We start from the raw sequence: 18,574 nt of genomic DNA on the forward strand, positions 1-18,574 counted from the left end.
TCTTGTGTTAAATTGTTTTGTTGATATGCTTGCTGCTCTGGGCTCATTCGGGAGGAAAGGAGGGATAGAAATGTAATAAATAATAACTCCCATCATCCCTGCCCATTGGCCTTGCTGGCCGAAGGGTGCTGGGTGTTGGGAGTTGACACACATCTGGGCAGCCAAAGGGTCCTTAGATCTCTCCCTATTGGGGTTGAAGGTCTACTTAGAGAGAAACTGAGGTCTTCTCCGCCAAATCCAAGAGACACAGGGTTGCATCCCAACTACTCTGAGCAGATCCACTGAAGCTAATGGATCTAAGTGAGCCACGTCCATTAATTTCAATGGGCCTACTCTGAGTAGAACTAACACTGGATACAGAAAAGTCTGGAACAGATAAGAGACTTAATGAAACAACCATTTTTATTTTTTTAAAAAAAATTATGTGCATATGTTTTTTCAGTATTTATAATCAAAAGAACAGGTTTAAAGGAGAACATTTAGAAAGGATTGGGATGAGCAAAGATTCCCAGCGGAAACTAACACAAAATGGAAACAAAAACAGGGTGCATGATGGCAAGCCCAGTTTTTTTGTTTTTACACTGAACACACGTCAGTCGAAGCTCCAGAAAAGAGACTGGTGGACATCCGTGGGCACTCGATGTTGCTGCAGCACGAACTCCCATCATCCCTGACCACTGGCCATGCTGGGGGGTGCTGGGAGTCCAAAAACACTGTTGAACTACAACTCCCATCATCCCTGACCGCTGGCCATGCTGGGGGCTGCTGGGAACTAGAGACCAGCAACATCCGGAGGGCCCAGGGTTCCTCATCTCTGTGCTAGAAACTGAGAAGGAAAACAAAACTCTTTGGGATGTTGGCTGCAAGATGATTGTCTCTAAACGTCAAAGTATGGGGGGGGGTGGATTTGCACATGAAATGCAACATTATTTTCTTACGATTCAAGGAATCAGGAAACGTTCACAGGAAAATTCCAAACTTGAGAAAACATTCCTTTCCCCGCCCAGCTTAGCCCTTTAAAGTTCGTATCGGCTCTAATAAGCACAGAGTCCAAGGACAGAAACTGAGGGGACAAGATCATCATCAGGATTGGGGTTCTACACCCATCATAGAAGTGAGCTAATCTTCCAGGGCAGTGGTTCCCAAACTTCGAAATTTTGAAAATTGCTGATGGTTTTGGTGGCTCGCTTAATTATTTTCCTGCCTGTTACAACTGTAATGCACTGTGCTAGATGCTACATAGTTTTTAATTGTATTTATATTTATATTCTTTTACTTACATTTTAATTGTGTTGCAATTTGCATTCCACAGAATTCTAATTGTGATACCATAAAATACAATTTAAGAAATAAAAGCGGCAATGAAAATGCAACTGAAAATCACTGTGAATGTTTCACGTGGACATGCCAAGGACCGCCTGAATGAAGCTCGTGGGCCGCTGGTGGTCCGCGGGCCTCTACTTGGGAACCCCTAGAGAAATTCTGTTCTCTGTATTTCTTACTGTGGTATAGCGTTGCCTCCATGTTCCTCCGCTCCTTAGCAGTCAGGAGCAGGAACATCTGAAAGTGCCAGTAGCCACCTTCGCTTTCCACCAGAGGGGCAGGATTTAGGATGATGCCCATTGGGACCAGCAGGGCAGAAGGCAGGGAGCCCACCAGTAGGTGGAGGCAGAGCCTAAAACAGGAAGGAAGCCACCGCCTGGGCTGGTTGTAATTTAGAAGGTAGGCAGATGGAGGCTGGCTGAGGTTGGTGGAGCAGGCATCCCGCTCGCCATCGTGCACCAGCCCCCATGAGGGTGGAAAGGAGCCAATTTTGAAAAGGGGGGGAAAAAAAACCAACCAGGCAACTCAGCAGGAGCGCATAAGCTTGCAAGATTACGGAGAGACAGGCATGATAAAAAGTCACTTAGCAAGCCGACTTCGTTGTGTTAAATTAGCAAAAAGCAAGGAGAACTGTGACGCCTTGCTGGGGGGGGCGGGGAAAGGGAAGCTTGGCATAGGGAGGCATACCCTGGCGCGGTGGAGGGAGACGTTATCGACTGGGGGCCTGTGCTGATGTCACTGGGGAAATGGCGGCCTCTGCTGCCCTCCCCTGGTCTGCGCTGACCTGGTGCAAGTGCATGGATGCCGACCGCAAGCCGGAGGCATCCAAGCGGTCCTTGGAAGGTGGCGGCCCGGCTTTACGGAGAGACAGATCAGTGGGCTGAAGCTCCGGTTCCAACGAGCTGCCTCGCTCCGATTTCTCCGAGTCCCTCACTACTGTCGCCTTGGTACCGCTTCCGGGCACTGGAGTGCCTTCAGCCAATCGCACCGGTTCCCACGAGCTACTTCCCGTCTCCTTCACGAGGGTCGGAGTGGTGGACTTCCGGCCCTTGATCACACTCACCTGGGAGGGCAAGACAGCAGCTTTTGTGGCAGGGCTGACAATGAGGCTGCTGGGTACAGATGGGCCCTCCCCACCGGTCTCCTTGGGGGGCAGGCTCTTGGCCTCCCTGACATGGACCATCTCCACTTCTGGACTCTCTCCTTGTGATCCCCAGCGGGAGGAGGGGACAGCGGCCTGATCCCCGTAGCCCACGGTCACAACGATGATGTCAGAGTCTTCCTCTGTGTTGGGTGCCCCCTCTTTAGTGGAGTCCTTCCCAGGCAGAGGGGGTTCCAGTTTCTTCCGGGGTCGCCCACGCTTCCTCTTCACCATCGCCTCCCCAGATGTATCTGCAGGCCGCTTGGTGGGGTTCTTGCTTTTCTGTGGGTCGTGGGGGCTCTGCCTCCCCTCACAGCCATTTACCCCTCCACTGCTGGAGTTACTCTTGGGCTTCAGCTGAATCTCGGTTGCGGTGGGTACTGCCACGTTGATCACTGGCATCATGTTGATGACTGGCACGGTGCTCTGTTGGCCGACCACGCCGGCAGGCCCGTTCATTGCTGGGGCCAACAAAGCAGAGGGTGCTGGGCCCACGGAGAGCGCCATTTTGACTGTTCCCCCTATGGGTGCAGTCGTGAGCTTGGGCGCCAAGACAGAGGGGGACGAGTGCACAGCCGTCACCCCTGGAGATACCACCAATCTGTCTCCGGGCTGGACCTGGACGCGGGGCAGCAGCAGTGGCAGACGAGCCACCAGGGCGCTGACCTGCGGGTTGCTGGCTGGCTTGGCTGGGACCTCCGTGGGCTTCTTGGTCTCACTCCGTGGGGGCGTAGCTGAGGGCTTGGGGCTATTTTCCGTTTTGGCCTGCGGAGATGAAATGAGAGGGGAGGTGCTGATGCTAACAGTCCTCTGGCCCACAGGAGACTCGCTGGGAGGAGGCCCGTACCCAGTGATAAGCCACAAGGGCCAACGTCAAAGAGGTCAGCTGCAGAGGGGGCTGCAGAACTTAGGAATCCTGCCTCCCCAACTTTCATCTTTGAGGGGCTTTTCCCGCAAACCTAAACTTGAAACTCCTTCCTCTCCCCCCCCCCCAAAATCTAAACTAGCTGGAATCTGCCAGTTGCAAAAGATTCATCTGCAGCTAGGGTCAGCAGAGAAATATGGTTCAACTGGCACTTCAAAGCTGAATCTATCAAATTCGCACCTTCCAAAACAATGCAAGAACCGACCTGCGGCTGTCTCAGGAACCACCACGCAAAATATGGTTGAAATCCGTGCTGTTACGAAAGGTTCAGTCCTCCACCTTGATTTGAAATGGCATCTAATTGTATCCACAAAGCAGGCCACATCTGGGTCCAGCCCCCCAACCTCTAACCGACAGGATGACCACCACTCTACCACCATCCCACTCTCCGTTCCTCTCTCTAGCTTCATCTTTCCCTCTTGATGGCTTTTAACCACGATGGCTAATGTTCTCCCCTCCACTGTTGGAGATGGCAGTATACCTCAGGGTACCAGCTCCTGGGCAGAGTGCTCTTGCGCTCTGTTCCTGTTTGTGGGATTCCCATTGAGGCATCTGGCTGGCCATTGTGAAAACAGGATGCTGGACTAGATGGGCCAATTCTGATGTTCTTATGGAACCTCCAGGTCCAAAGGCAGTCTACCTAGGTGTCTAGGTTTCAGGGGCATTTGGGCACTGTGAGAACAGGAGGCTGGACTAGATGGGTCCCCTTTGGCCTGATGCAGCCACAGGGCTCTTCTGATGTTCTTACCTGAGGCTGGGTTTTGGTTGCACTGTCTGACCCTTCCGGTTCATTTTTCTTGGCGCTTTGCGGCGGCCGTTTCTCTCGGTGGCTTTCTGTGGTTTCTGCAACCAGAAAGATGTAGACCAAGATCCTTCTCTGACTGAAGCACCCAGTTACAAAAAAAGCAAAGGTGGGGGGCGGGCGAGGAGAATCCTTGGGGATTATGTAGTTTGCTTGCTAGGCTGAAATGTTTCCAACTCTAAAATATTTCCTTTTTCTCCAAATCTAGGTTGTCTTACCCAGCTCCCCAAACACTAGAAGGCAAGCTCTTCCCAGCCCTTCTTTCTGCTTTGGGGTGTGGTGGCCTGGAAGGTAACGGCTCACACTTCCTTGACACAACATACCAACCCAAAACACAGCTATCGTTTGACATTCGTACTTATCCAAAGTTTTTCCTGATGTTCAGGCAAAACCTGGCTTCCTGCAACTTGAGCCCATTATTCCGTGTCCTGCACTCTGGGACGATCGAGAAGAGATCCCGGCCCTCCTCTGTGTGACAGCCTTTCACGTCCTTGAGCAGTGCTATCATCTCTCCCCTCAGTCTTCTCTTCTCAAGGCTGAACATGCCCCGTTTTCAGTCTCTCCATGTACCACTTCCCTGTGGGGAACTACCAGGCGCAGGCCACGCAGAATTGAGCCCGCCCCACCTCCAGTGACGTCGGCTGGTTGACGGGCAGGCGTGGGTTGGGGGAAACGGCCTCGCTGGCCAAACTGAACCCCCTGGCGGGCCACGACTGGCCCACAGTATGGAGATTTCCCACCCGTTTTATTTATCTGAATTATTTAATCATTATTTAATTATATTATTATTATGTAACTATTTTAATTATGGAGGTTTACATTTTGATGCCGACGTCATTTTTCTGTATGCTTGTAGACCGCTCCGCTTTGGCACAAAGCAGATTATAAATGGATAAATAACCCTGCTAACGACAACTCCGAGGACAACGGGAGGGAGGGAGGGAAGGAGGGAGATACAGGTGGGCGCGTCCCCCTCACCTGACAGCACCATGGCCATAAGAAGGTCGGCGTGCGCCGTGCGGGAACTGATGATGTGCTGCTGAATGAGAAACTGGGCCACCTCCACAATGTTGTTGAACGACCGCTTGAGGATCTTCTCAGCCCAGTCGCAGGTCAAGGCGCACGCCGCGTCCATCACCTCGTCGTTGTAGGACTGGATCACCTCAGCCCGCTCCGGCTGCATGAGAGGAACAAGAACGGGGGGGTGAGTTGTTGAAAGAGTGGGGAGAAGCACTCAGTAATGAGCACCAGACCTATTTTAGCACAATCCCCCCGCTCCAACGCATGCACACACACAGCCATCGCTCTTACTGGCAGGCCCACGCAGCGCCGTGAAGCATTTGCTCTGGGCCTCCAAGGCCACATCTACACTTGACAATTAAAGCACTTTAAAAAGTCATGGCTGCCCCCACCAAAGCATCCTGGGAACCGTGGTTTGTGGAGGGTGCTGAGAGTTGATGGGAGATCTCCACCTTCCCCTCACAGAGCAACTATTCCCAGATTTCCCTGGGAAAGAGAGACTGATTGTTTAAACTACTCTGGGAATCAGAAAATTAATGGAGGATAGGTCTACCAAAGGAAATGGACCACTGCAGCTGAACACGGGAAGCTGCCTTTGGCCCATGTAGCTCAGAGCTGCCTACCCTAACTGACAGGGGCGCCACAGGGTTTCAAGCAAGGGCCTCTCCCAGTCCTTCCTGGAGACACCCTTGGGGATTGAACCTGGGACCTTCTGCATGCAAGGCAGATGCTCTGCCACTGAGCTACAGCCCTTCCCATGTCTCCAAAGCCTCCATGTTCAGAGGCAGTCTGGCTCCTAACACCAGACGCTGGAGACAAGCCACAGGATATGGCCACCATCATCACATCTCACTTGTGATCTTCCAGCGGCATCCGGCCGGTCACTACCAGAAACAGGACACTGGACTCGACGGGACTTTTGGTCTCATCCATCCCACTGTTTTCTTGCATTCTTAAAAGCACAAGCCACACATGCACGCGCACGCACACACACATAAGACACTGAGTCGACCAGGCTTCAGCGGGGCTTACAATCTCCGTCTCTTTGAGATCCAAGCTTGGAAGGGGAGGCATGTTGACCACAGTCTTTCTCCGTATCCCACTGTAGCAATATGTTGGGGGAGGCAGAGTTAAGGAGAAAACCCACAGGCCACATTTTCATTGCTTACGTCCTCCTAAGGGCAATTTTGGGCACCAAAACCACACCCTAACAACGACAAGAGGAGGTCAGCGCTTGGGCACATACCCACAAACACAGATTTCTTGTATGTTAGTGGGCTCCGATTTTTTTTTAAAAAAAGTATTTGATCAGTTGTAAAGCCCTCGGGGCAGGGACCTTCTCTTGCGGTTTGCACATTGGTGGCACAACATAAAGATATAAACCATGCCCCCAAATGGTGACTGGGTTTTGTAAGTTGCTTTAAGGTTGATGGGGGGGGGGAGTGACTAATAAATATGATAAAATACAGATTATAATAATAACTTATTTAATTTCTATCCCACCGTTCCTCCCAGGAGGAACTTTGGGTGGCAAATAAAAACACTAAAGACTCTGTAAAATATTGTAAAAACAGAGTTTAAAATATATTAAAACATCTTTAAAAACATCTTAAAAACATGTTTTAAAAAAAGCTTTAAAAATATCTTAAAAAGCAATTCCAACATAACTGGAATAATAATAATGATGTCAGCAGCGCCCAAACCTTGCTTAGAATGCACAAGTGCTCTCTCCCCTGACCCTTCCGCCCAGATGTTCGTGCACCTCCAGATGTTGTCGAACTCCCGACTCTCACGATCATCCCCAGCCACTGGGCATGCTGTCTGGCTGGGGCCACTGGGAGTTGGGAAACCAGCAACAGCTGGGAGCACAGGTTAGCCTTAAGAGGTGGCCGGGAGGCCGGGCTGCATTTACTCCATGATGTGGGAGAAACGCGCTTTGCACATCCTCAGAGGCTTGTGGTTTCAAAATGATTATTTCATACATCTAGAGGCAGAGCCCTGACACTGAGGGCTAGACACGAGCTAAAACGCAATACATTCAAACAGATTGATTTTTTTTACAAAAACAGCACCGCGCACTTCTGCAGAGCTGTCTAACTCCAGAGGGCTGCAGACGTCCCACAAGCCTGAAGCTCCCCATCCTTGCATTACAGCGCTCTGGGAATGAACACCACCAGATGATGATTTTTGGGGCACAGGTGGAGTCTGGGCTGTGGCTTTTTGTTTGTTTCATAGGTGAGGGGCATATAGCTGGGAACTGACAAAAATGTCAATTTACAGCATTCCAGAAGACTGATCTTGTGTGTGAGGGGGAAACAATTCTCTTTCACTGACTCCACCCACAGACCTTCTGCCTTGCCCCGCCCAGTGACTTTTTACACACACAAGGATATTTCGACTGTCCGCGCCCACCCAGCCTTCTCGCTTTGATGTTTGGGAAGATCTCCCGGATGACCTTGCCGAAATTCGCCATGCTCAGAGAGCGGCTGCAAAGGTTATCGCAGTAATGCCTGCCGGAGAAGACAAAAAGGAAAAGGCCGTGTGAAGCTGGTTTACATACTTCCAGACTATAACAGCAGGCTCTCAATGCTCCCCCGCATCAAACACGAAGCTGCTTCAGACCGATTGGTTCATCTGGGTCAGTACTGTCAACACTGACTGGCAGCGACTCTCTAGAGCTTCAGGCAGGGGCCCTTTCCCAGCCCTACGTGGACATGCCGAGGAAAGGACCTGGAACCTTCTAAATGCAAAGCAGGTGTGCAATCACTGAGCTGCAGCCTTTCCCCTAAAACTAAAAAAGGCCCCAGTCCTCATGGTTCTGAATTAAGGGCCGATTTTAAACAGGAAACAGAGAAAGCTGCTTTATACTGAGTCACAGCATTGGTCCATCTAATTCAATATTGTCTAGACCAGATGGCCCTCCAGATGTTGCTGAACTAGAAGTCCTGTCATCTCTGGCCGCTGGCCATGATTTCTAGGACTGGTGGGAGTCATAGTGCAGCAACAACTGGAAGGCCGAAAAGTTCCCTGCCTGCAGGCTAGGCCGACTGGCAGACGCTTTCAAGGATTTCAGTGATGGATCTTTTCCACCCTATTTGGCGATTTATCGGGGATTGATCCTGAGACCTGCACGCAAAGCAGATGCTCTGCCACTGAGTTACTAGCCCTTCCCCAATGATACCCTGTTGCATAAAGGCATCGGGGAGAACGGTTTGAGCCAGACGGTCCCCATTTACCTCTCCAGGCATTCTCCGGCCCCTAAGATGCCTCTGCTCTCATCTCATAGCCAGAACTTACTTGTAAGCATCATAGACGTCTTGCTTCAGCAAGCAGGTGTCCGGATACTCCTCCAGGTGATTCCGGATCCAGGTGCAGGCGTGCATATGCTCAGCCGAGCTCAGAGAAGCGAGGTCCAGACTGACGGTCCCAAGAGAAGAATTGCTGAGTTTGGCACAATATCTCTCAACTCAATGCGCCTCTCTCCCCACATGGCCCCCAGCAAGCTGTGCTGTTCGGGGCATGCCTACATCTTTCAAAACCAGGCACCCACCTCTTGCGTTCAAGTGTGCCTCAGAAACCATGAGGTGTAGTAACTTGAATTTCAAAGAAATTACGACAATGGACTCTCAGGCGTCCCTCAGTATAGCCCTACGTCTTTCAGACAAGTTCATCCACCATCGCATGCTCAAGGCTGCCTCTGCATCGATAAGGGCTAGAAACCTGAATTTTATTTTATTTTTAATTCCACTGTGCATCCTTACGTTGCTGACTGTTTACGTTGAGTGCTAAATCTCACCCACAAGCGAATCTGAGGAGTAGGCCCCCAGTTCTGCATTGCTAAGGTGCTGTGGTAGGTTCTGGAACACAACACAGGTCCCCTTTAGTTTGATCCCACAGGTGAAGAGGTGTGAGGAACCTTTGGCCCTCCAGATATCCCTAACTACAACTCCCATCATCCCCAGTAAGCTTGGCCAGTGGCCAGGGATGATGGGCATTGGGAGTTCAGCAACGTTTGGAGATCCTGAATTGTTTGACAAAGCGGGCTGGTAGAAGGCTAAACCCCCAACCTGCCCCAACCTAAAATAGTTTGCTTCCAAGTTTCATTCCCACAGCTTTGTTTAACACCCTGAGGCTGTTCATTAAGGTGGGCCAAGAGTACAATCACTCATGGGGCTGGATTTAGGCAGAGGCTCCCAGTTGCTGACCCGTGTATGACTTTTATTTAAAAATAAAAAAAAAGTCTGGCTTTCACTCACTTTTTAACTCCTGAACTTGGGCCGAAAGGCAGCTGGAGGTAGAGATAGAGTTTGGCATGATCCGAAAACTTTTGGACATCTTGCTATTATCCAGAGCAGAAAAAGAAGAGAGAGAAATATTTATAGGAAGGTAAAATGCCAACTTTCATTCACAAATTAAAAAGAAGGTAACAGGAATGGTTGGGGCCAGAGGCTGCTACAGCAAACAGTTTTGGACCTGACTAGACCCTCGGATGGGAGATCACATGCAGCTCCATGTTAAACTCACGGCAGATTTATATATATTTGCTTTTAAAAAGTAGTAGTTAGAGGTGTCAGAAGACATTTTGCTTAGGAAGCTGCCTTATCCCCGGGTCTGTCTAGATCAGCATCATTTCGCCACGAGGGGTGGCCAAGGGCCCCTCTAAACAGGTAAGGAGTTGTTGTTTGAGGGGTATTTTTTGCAGATATATTCTGCAACATCCCACTGATGCAATAACAGTGCACTAGCTTTTCCAGACATCCTTTTTACTGGGCATTCTTGATGCTTTGTATGCATGATGGTTTCAGAATGGTTTTGCCCAATTCCGCTTTCCAATACTGTTTGTGCCTGCAAACGTTTCGGGGCAGACACACGGCTTCATTTCCAATTGGTGCCTGCCCTGGAACTTCCTGCTGAAATCCTGGAACTTTTCACATCACAAATGTTCCAAGTTCTTGTTGTCCCGCTAGATCGCAGTAACGCGGTCACACTGAGGAAGCATTGCAGAGACAACTGGTCAAGTGGAATGGTGTGCAGGTGGTCCAGCATAAATCCACCACTAATGCATGATTATTCCATCAATGACATGTTGCAGAATACATTCACGAAAACACCTCCAGTCTGCAGGGTTGTTTAGATTTTGCGGTTGCGACGTTCCTTAAGCCAGCCTTTCCCAAACTGGTGTTTAGGATCAGATGTTTTGGACTACAACTCCCATCAACCCCACTCCTCTGGAGGGGCCCTTTGACTTACTCCCTCCAGACTTTGGGAGTGTCCTTTCTGACTCCCTCCCTAAATTTCCCAGAAAACAACACAGTGCATGATGGGACTATCTGCCTGTCCATCCCCTGGTCCTTTTTCTCTTTCTTAAACCTAGAGACTTTTGTCAAACTGTAATGCTAAAAACAAATCCTTGTGCTCATCAATTCTTTATTTCAAGGTCTGACCCAAGTTTATGCAAAAAGAACTGTACTGGATCTACACTACAGTATTTTTACAGGAGAGAGAGAGAGAGAGAGAGAGAGAGATTTCTTGGCCTTAGTTTTTTTCATTAAAAAAATTGTATTTTTAAAAATAAAAGTTACATTATGCAATAAACACAACATGCTAGTATGTGCAGGATCAAGACTAGTGATTTATTATCTCAGTGCGATACCCCTTTAAACACGACATGGCAAATTTTAGTACAGCACCTGGGCTAGGTTCTATATTAAGTACACCTTGAGCTAGTTGAGGCCTATTTTGCTGGCTGATCTCTGGGAGAATGACTGTCTTGGAGAAAGCCCTGACAAAGAATGGTGAGGGCCTACTGGTATGATACTTGGAGATAGTATGTTGTGTTAAAATTGGATAATTTTGAACTTGGTATTGCCTATCTTTTCAGACTGGGGAATCCACACCGTAATAGCTCAAGATTCATCACAGAGTGTTAATATGTTCTTGGGAGAAGACAGGTAAGTACCATATAAATGAGTTTAGGACATGTTCAGTTCTTCAGTGTTGGTGAGTACATTCATTCATTTTCTCTTTACAGGTCAGTACCTAACGTACTGGTAGACCAGTAAACTGTAACTTGTGCTGACAAGATTGAATTGTATATATTGACCACTGAAGAAGACCCTAATAGGGTTGAAACACATTTGGTCCACAATATAATTGTTCGCTATGTAAGACTTGGTTTGTCACATTATTTTGCTGGCTACAGCAGCCGATATTTGGATATAATTTCACAGATACGTTCATGACAATGAGATTTTAGATAACTTATTTATTAGTATATGTTTTTGTTGTTTTGTATCTTGGTGCATGTATTACTTGTCTGAAGAGATTAAAGTTCAATATTCTTTTTTTCTGTTTATTTACTGTGGCATGATACCTTTTAGACTTAAATATACAAAGGCAGATGTGTACAAGGCATCACTTCTGCTTATTTATGGTTTCTAACTGCTTTTAGCCATGACTTTGCGTTGGCCCTTATACTAACCCTCTAAGAACATTCTAAGAGGCTGGCTGCTGGATCAGGTCAGTGGCCCATCTAGTCCAGCATCCTGATTTCACAATGGCCAACCAGATACCCCCATAGGAAGCCCACAAGCTGGACCTGAATGCAAGAGTAACTCTCCCTGCTTGTGATTCCCAACAGCTGGAATTCAGAGGCGTCTTGCCTCTAACAGCAGAGCCATCATTATTATTTAGTACGTACCTACATTTCCTAAAAGCATTTATCAGCTAGGTATTATATGGAATACAGCATCAATGCATGCTACAAGTGACCTGAACCAATGGGACGATAGACAGAAAGGCAATCTATTCTTCCCTCTGCTAATTTCTCCTCTAAAGTGTTTGTTCTTTTGGCAGACTTTGCTCCTCCCCTTTCTCTCTCTTGCCCCTGTCTTTGTTCTCAGTTGGCAGTAGCTCCCTGAGTGGAAGCCGCATGGCTGCTTCAGTGTGTATGACTTTACCTCTTTGTAGTAACAAACCTTAAGTTTCTTTATTCCTTCACCTACCAGTTAATTCTGCACTCTGCTGCAATATATATATATATTATCTCACACACCCCAAAAACATATGCAGGTTATTCGTTTGACGGGTGCATTCACACAGAGAGCCTCTTCTAGTCACTCACCAGTATGCAGTCGACTTTGCTCTGGACGGACTTCCTGCACAAAGTAAAATCGGGCGTTAGTTACTCTCTTTATTCTTTGCCCTTTTAATCCTCTGTGGCATGGGTGGGGAACCTTGGACCCGGGGGCCAAATGCAGCCCTCTGGGCCTCTCCGTCAGGCCCTTGGAACTCTCCCCAGGCCCACACCCCAAGAATTTTTTTGTCTGTCTGGAATGCATCCATGATATTGGATGATGTTTCTCGCTTGCCTGGATGGAGGCTAGAGAGGGATGTGTGCAAGCGCGTGTGGAAACTAGCCTAGTGGACAAAAACAAAACTAGCATCCTTTCCTCTGCATGCTTTTGCTGGCCGATAGCATGTGGCAGCCTTTCCCAACTAGTGGGCCACCAGATGTTGTTGGACCACAATTCCCATCTTTCCTGACCATTGGCAATGCTGGCTGAGGCTGATGGGAGTTGTGGTCCAGCAACACCTGGTGGCTCACTAGTTGGGAAAGGCTGGCATGTGGCCTAGAAAGGGATGTGGCCCTTGCGCTGAAAAAACTTTCCCTTAGGTGCAGGTTATTTTAAGGAGCGCTCGATTCCTTATATGTCTGCCTGATTGTGGAGATCTTTAGGGGACTCTCTTGGTGCGCCCCCCCCCGGCTCAGATGCAAAACTTGCAACTCCTATTCAGCGTTGTGGGCCAGATTCTATGCACTTCCCTCCTGACCGAGATTAGACATGCAATCTTCCCTACTGAGCTTCAGCCGTGGGGCTCTCTAATCCCAGCAGGCATTTTAAGGTAGTGTTCAAGTGTGTTTGGGGACAAATGTTTGTTTTACTCTTTGCATGGTTCATTTTTTTACGTACGACACTTAGAAATGCTAATGATTAAGCAGTATATAAACCCCTGTACTGCCTGTTGCCCATTTCCACTGAGTTGCCCCTAGCTCCTAACGTGGGGAGGAGATTGGATTTGGTCTGTGCTCAGTGCTCCCTCCTTCCACCCAGAAGGCAACTGGATTTGCAGAATTCCTCTCTACCCTCCAGAACTTCTAAGACACAAAAAGGAGACGGGGGGAAGAGGCTAAGGACACAGAAAGGGGAAAGAAACAAGAAGCGTCTCCCTTACGAGATGACTCCTTTCAGTTTCTGCAGCAGGGTACTTGGCTCCGCAGTGGCACATTCCACCTCCAAGCTTTCGCTCATGTTTTCTGCGATCTTTGTATACAGTCCATTGTCGTCCTCCATGACATTAAGTGCCCTGGGTTCAAAAGCAAGAGACAACACCCCACCCCATTAGTCCAGGGAAAAACAACGGTGCAATTGGAAGACATATAATTTCTCCCCCCCCCCCAAAAAAAAACCTCTAGGCAGTTGTATCCTTAATTATTTGGATCACCTCCTTGGGGTGTACAAATGACAACTGGGAAACTGTAAGTGGGAGTTATTGCTGGTTCCTGTTTTGCTCAGCTCCCTTCCCAGACCTGGAAATGGGACTGATTGTTTTGCAGAGAAGTGGGCCGAGGTTGCTTCCCACCAAGTTCCACTCCGAGTAGACCCACTAAAATGAACAGACTTAAGTCAGTCATGCCCATTAATTTTAAACGGCTCTGTTCTTGAGTAGGACTAACATTGGCCAATTTCTGCATGTTGTATGGATGTTAAAGGCGCAGGAGCAGACCCAGCTTGGGTTTTGCAGGTCAGTTGACATGCCTTGGCTTTAAAGGTTGCAATGGAAAAAAGGGACATTCAGCAGGAATTGCTCCCTAAATCCTCTCTCCTTTTTTCCCTAAAGGCTCTTTGATGCTTTCAAAAGCTGTCAGTCAAAAATCCAGATATTTTTCTTCCCACCCACCCCCATCTCTCGCAATGTATTTTTACCCATCTCCTGCGATTTCTTCTCCCCTTCTATTTTCACACCTACCTGGGTGTAAATTCTTCAAGACTTAGAGAATCTTGCCTAGCAATGGTAGGCTTCTGTGCTTCCAGAACAAACATGTTGCCAGAATCCATGAGTAAACACATCTCTTAGACTTTCCCCTGGCCCCAAAACAACAACCCATTTCCTAAAACACCCAGTACAAATGGAGAACACTGTTCCTGGGGAAAAACACCCCTGCAAAGTCTATGGATGAAAAAATGCCAATGTGCTAGAGCCTCTCTTCTAGCTCATTCAAAATAAACCATTTCTTAAACTTTCTATCTCAAATTCAGCATGGGCTGGCCTCACCCCTCCTCTCTGCACTGCCAAATTTCAAGCCGTTTCTTTGAAACATTTTCTAACTATAAGCAGTAGAATCTGCTCTTCCCATCTGCAATTTCTCAGTATAACGGTTGAATGCAATTCTGCGGATTTACCCTTCATGTACTGCAACAACTGTGGCCCTATAGCTTCTTTTTTTAACTGAACTGATAGATCCCCACATCTCCCCAAAAGCCAGCTCTTTTGCCTCCTGATGCACTTACCTGGGCATTCAGTACATGCCCAAAGGCATCCACCTCCTCTTGACAAAAGCTTCACATTCTCCAGAAAAGAGCCCAGGTGATTTAAACCTGTTAGCTCTTTGGGACAAGTAACTGTCTAATCTTTCTTCCCCTCTCCATAAACAGCCACACACATTGCTAATTTGCAAAGAAGTCAACAATAATGTAAGTTACAGCTTTGCACAACTCACTTTGAACCCCACTTGTCAAATCCCATATTGTAATAAGGGCTCCTACTGGAAGAAAGGGGGGGATATAAATCAAATAAATAAATAAAATTAGGTTGCCAAGTTTTTTTCCTGCCAGCACTCCTGAGCCTTTAACAAACAAACTCACCAGCTCATTTGGCACAGAGATTCAATCTAAGGTTGTGTGCACACCATACACTGAAAGCAAATTTAAAGTGCTTCTCCTTCTCCCCACCCCTAAAAAAAAAGCATACTGGGAACTGTAGTTTACCTCTCATCTGAACACCCGTAATAAACTACAGTTACCAAGATTCTTTGGGGAAAATATGCTTTACGTGTTGTAGTGGAAAAAGAACCACACTCTGTTTGTGTCCAAGCCAGAAGAAGTTTATCCTACAGCTGCAGGAGAGAGCTGTAGAAGATCTGTCTCTAGGCAGAACTCAGGAACTTAATATACCATAAAGTAAGGAGAAGAACTTTCTTATCAACTCTGTGTGTTGCTAAGGCATTGCTAAGGAGTATGTGTATAGTAAGCGGGTTATTCAAGTGGGAAATTACAAGGTCAGCAGTTAATCAAAAACCAGAAACTACAAAGGCTTTCTTTTGATCCCAGAGGCTACAAAGACATCCTGTTCAAGAAACAATTCTTATCAGTGCGCTTCCCATTCTCTAAGCATTCTCCATTTTTATTCACATACAGAACCAATCTTGCAGATAGCCAGAGTCCTTTTCTTCCACACTGTGCTTTAAATGTGTCTGCAGCCTCAGACTGGCAAGATCCACATTCAAATCCCCACTCAGCTCATTGGGTGTGACCTTGAAGCCAGTAACACACTCTGACCTATACCTACCTCACAGGGTTGTTGTAATGATAAACTGGGGAGAGGTCGATAACACCATGTATGCTGCCTTCAGTTCCTTGGAAGAAAATATAGTTATACATTATTTTTTAAAATTATCTATTTATTTTAAATATATTTTGTAATTCTGTCAGCCAACCAAACCTACTTACATATCCCATGTTTAAAGCCCCCCCCAATCCTGGGAACTGTAGTTTAAGGGTGCTGGGAATTGTAGCTACTGTTCCCAGGATTCCTGGGGGATTCTTGGGGGTGGCATGTGCTTTAAATGTGTTACACGTACGCAGTCAAAGTTCTCTGGTAACAAACACGTTAAACCCAGTTTTCAAGTAAATGTAAGCTCTTTGGGGCAGAGAATTGTCCATAATTAAAGGTGCTGTGGTGGTGGAGAACATATTGAAATCGACCTTTTGGGAACTGGATTGTTCACACACTGCCACCTGCCCCCACGCTGCACTTTTAAGCGTTAAAGATCAGGCTTTTAATTTTAAATCCCACCTTCCTACGCCAAAATGAGTCAGAAGTTCAGCTAGGCATTCTCATGGTGTGTTTTTGCAACTGTGCAAATTAAATATTATATATATATATACAATCTCTCCTTGCTGAACATGTTTTTCTGTCCCTTCAGCAAAAGAAAAATAATAATTCAAGGTTGCTTCTCCAATTGGATTTCTTTTGTTGAGTCGTGGTTAGTTTTTGAAATCTAAAAATCTCAGTCACACACAGTGTTAGCTGGGCGGGAAATTAACTTGCACTCTGCTGGAGAGGCGGTTGATAGGAGCAACAGTACAAAATATTCAAATTTCACGAAGAGGGAAATTCAAATTCCAGCAGCCATAGATGTGGAAAACCTGAAACCTTTATTATGTTTTTTTTCCCACAGAGAGATTGAGTCAACTTTGTACCCTTTGAGAAATCATCTGTTCCTCTTCCTTTCCAAACATGGCTTTTAAAACCTCTGCCCTTATTTTTAAGAGTCTATTTCTCTGGATCCAAGATCTCACACTTAAACACACACAACAGGGCACCTTAGCAAAGTTCTTACCATCCATCAACCATAGAGGAAGGGTGGGATATAAACTTAATAAATAATAACGATGATGATGATTTTAAATAACAAAAATCTGTCTTGATCCATGCCATTTCCTCCTTCTCAAAACAAAGCTGATCTCTTTTAAGAGTGCCAAAATTAAGACTCCTTAAACATACCCAACGCGATCAATTTAATTTAATTAATGCATTTAAGGCTCCTTTCAACACTCCCAGCATTGCAACCAAGCTTTTTGAAAGGTGACACTTAACTCACCTCTCCTCCTCGAGACCTTCTTGCACGCTCCTCTCCTTCAGATTCTTCTTCCTGCAATTTTATTTTTTTAAAGGGTGCACCAGGTGCATTCTGCAAACCAACAGCTCGGATGGGGAAGCCGCAGAAATCACCCCCAGCTCTCCCTAAAGAGTTAGTAGATCCCCAACTGCAGTCCTTGGATCTTGTGCTCCTGTTTCCCTAAGATGTGGCTTTCCTGATCTGCTAACAAAATATAATTATAATAATAATCCTGTTGCACTTCTGCCTTGCCACGCATCTGACCACTTTCAATCGCAAAATAAAAGAGAAAGAAACTACCACCAAGCACGGGAGGGGTGGGGGGGAGAGAGAAAAGGAGTAGGCGGTGCTGGTGGGTTTTGTTTTTCTCTCATTGGGCAGCAAGTATGGATCTGCCCGGATACTGGGCTGTTCTTTAATGCCAATGGCTGCCTTGTGTTTTTTTCCTACCCGGATACATCCGCAGGTTGGCTTCTGATTGGGCAGAGGAATTGGGAAGTCTGCCTAGCAACACACTCCTGGTTGGTGTGAGCTCTGCCAGTTTAGAAACTAACAAGGAAAGGCGGAGGGGGGGAGAGAGAGGGAAATTTCCTGCATTTTTGCAAAGGCTGTGTTGGATGCAAGAACACAATAACCCTGGAGTGTTGATAGGATGGATTTAGGATGATAACATAGGAACCTAGGGAAGCTGCCTTATAACCGAGTCATACCATTGGTCCATCTAGCTCAGTACTGTCTACACTGACTGGCAGCGGCTCTGCACGGGTTCAGGCAGGGGATCTGGAGATGCCATTGGGGATTGAACCTCGGACCTTGTGCGTGCACCGTAGATCTCTGCTACTGAGCTAACTGCGCCCTATTTAGCGGGGGGGGGCTTTTCTTATTTTTCTCTGTCCTCCCCTTCCCAGTAAATTACTTTTTGCATTTTGGCAGACGCCTCGTTTCAGTGGCTGCACGCACACAGTCCCATCAAAGAATCCTGGGAACTGTAGTTTACCTCTCACTGAGCTACAATTCGTAGCACCCTTAACAAGTTACAGTCCCCAGGATTCTGTGGAGGGAGTGCTTTAAAGGTGGTTATATAGACTGGGTGCCCACCAAGCATTCTTCCCCCCCCTCCAAAAATATTCCTGGAATTGTCATTTACCCTTCACTGAGCTACAGTTCCCAGCACCTTAACAAACTACAGCTCCCAGGATTCTGAGGTTATAGATTGTGTGTCCACCATCCGTTAGAGCACATTCTTCCCACACACACACACACAAATCCTGGGAACTGTAGTTTATTCCCTACAGAGCTACAATTCCCTTCACCCTTCAAAAACTACAGTTCCCAGGATTCTTTGGGGGGATACACTTTAAAAATGTGTGGTGTGTATGTAGCCCCAGTTTAGTGCTAGTG

The 18,574-nt window shown here is 47.2% G+C and overlaps 2 protein-coding genes and 1 long non-coding RNA gene across 11 annotated transcripts in view; 2 read left to right on the forward strand and 1 right to left on the reverse strand.

Moving 5' to 3' along the window:
• The window catches only part of LOC133374681 (uncharacterized), a 40,841-nt gene extending 35,723 nt beyond the window's left edge, over nt 1-5,118 (forward strand). For all 4 annotated transcript variants that reach the window (XR_009759936.1, XR_009759939.1, XR_009759937.1 and 1 more), the window contains one exon: nt 4,400-5,118. This is a non-coding gene — a long non-coding RNA (uncharacterized LOC133374681). The remainder of the gene's footprint in view (nt 1-4,399) is intronic.
• RFX5 (regulatory factor X5) lies at nt 401-17,477 on the reverse strand. Its single transcript, XM_061605850.1, has 11 exons — nt 17,156-17,477; nt 15,841-15,907; nt 13,447-13,578; nt 12,335-12,368; nt 9,468-9,550; nt 8,509-8,628; nt 7,601-7,721; nt 6,244-6,321; nt 5,170-5,368; nt 4,138-4,232; nt 401-3,229 (listed from the first exon to the last, which is right to left on the reverse strand). Exons 3-11 carry the CDS (start codon nt 13,563-13,565, stop codon nt 2,033-2,035), a joined length of 2,046 nt encoding a protein of 681 aa, XP_061461834.1. The 5' UTR covers nt 13,566-13,578; nt 15,841-15,907; nt 17,156-17,477; the 3' UTR covers nt 401-2,032.
• Nucleotides 10,850-18,574, forward strand: part of POGZ (pogo transposable element derived with ZNF domain) — a 131,438-nt gene continuing 123,713 nt past the window's right edge. Inside the window, exons 1-2 of one of the 6 annotated variants that reach the window (XM_061605842.1) lie at nt 10,850-11,006; nt 11,093-11,162. In XM_061605842.1, the coding sequence (XP_061461826.1) occupies nt 10,973-11,006; nt 11,093-11,162 (104 nt within the window). In that variant the 5' untranslated portion in view covers nt 10,850-10,972. Of the gene's footprint in view, nt 11,007-11,092; nt 11,163-11,242; nt 11,376-18,574 lie in introns of those variants that run through there. The other 5 variants (XM_061605843.1, XM_061605848.1, XM_061605849.1 and 2 more) reach the window with 5 other exon arrangements.

This window comes from Rhineura floridana, chromosome 22 (assembly GCF_030035675.1).
Source record: "Rhineura floridana isolate rRhiFlo1 chromosome 22, rRhiFlo1.hap2, whole genome shotgun sequence".
Classification (NCBI taxonomy): domain Eukaryota; kingdom Metazoa; phylum Chordata; class Lepidosauria; order Squamata; family Rhineuridae; genus Rhineura; species Rhineura floridana.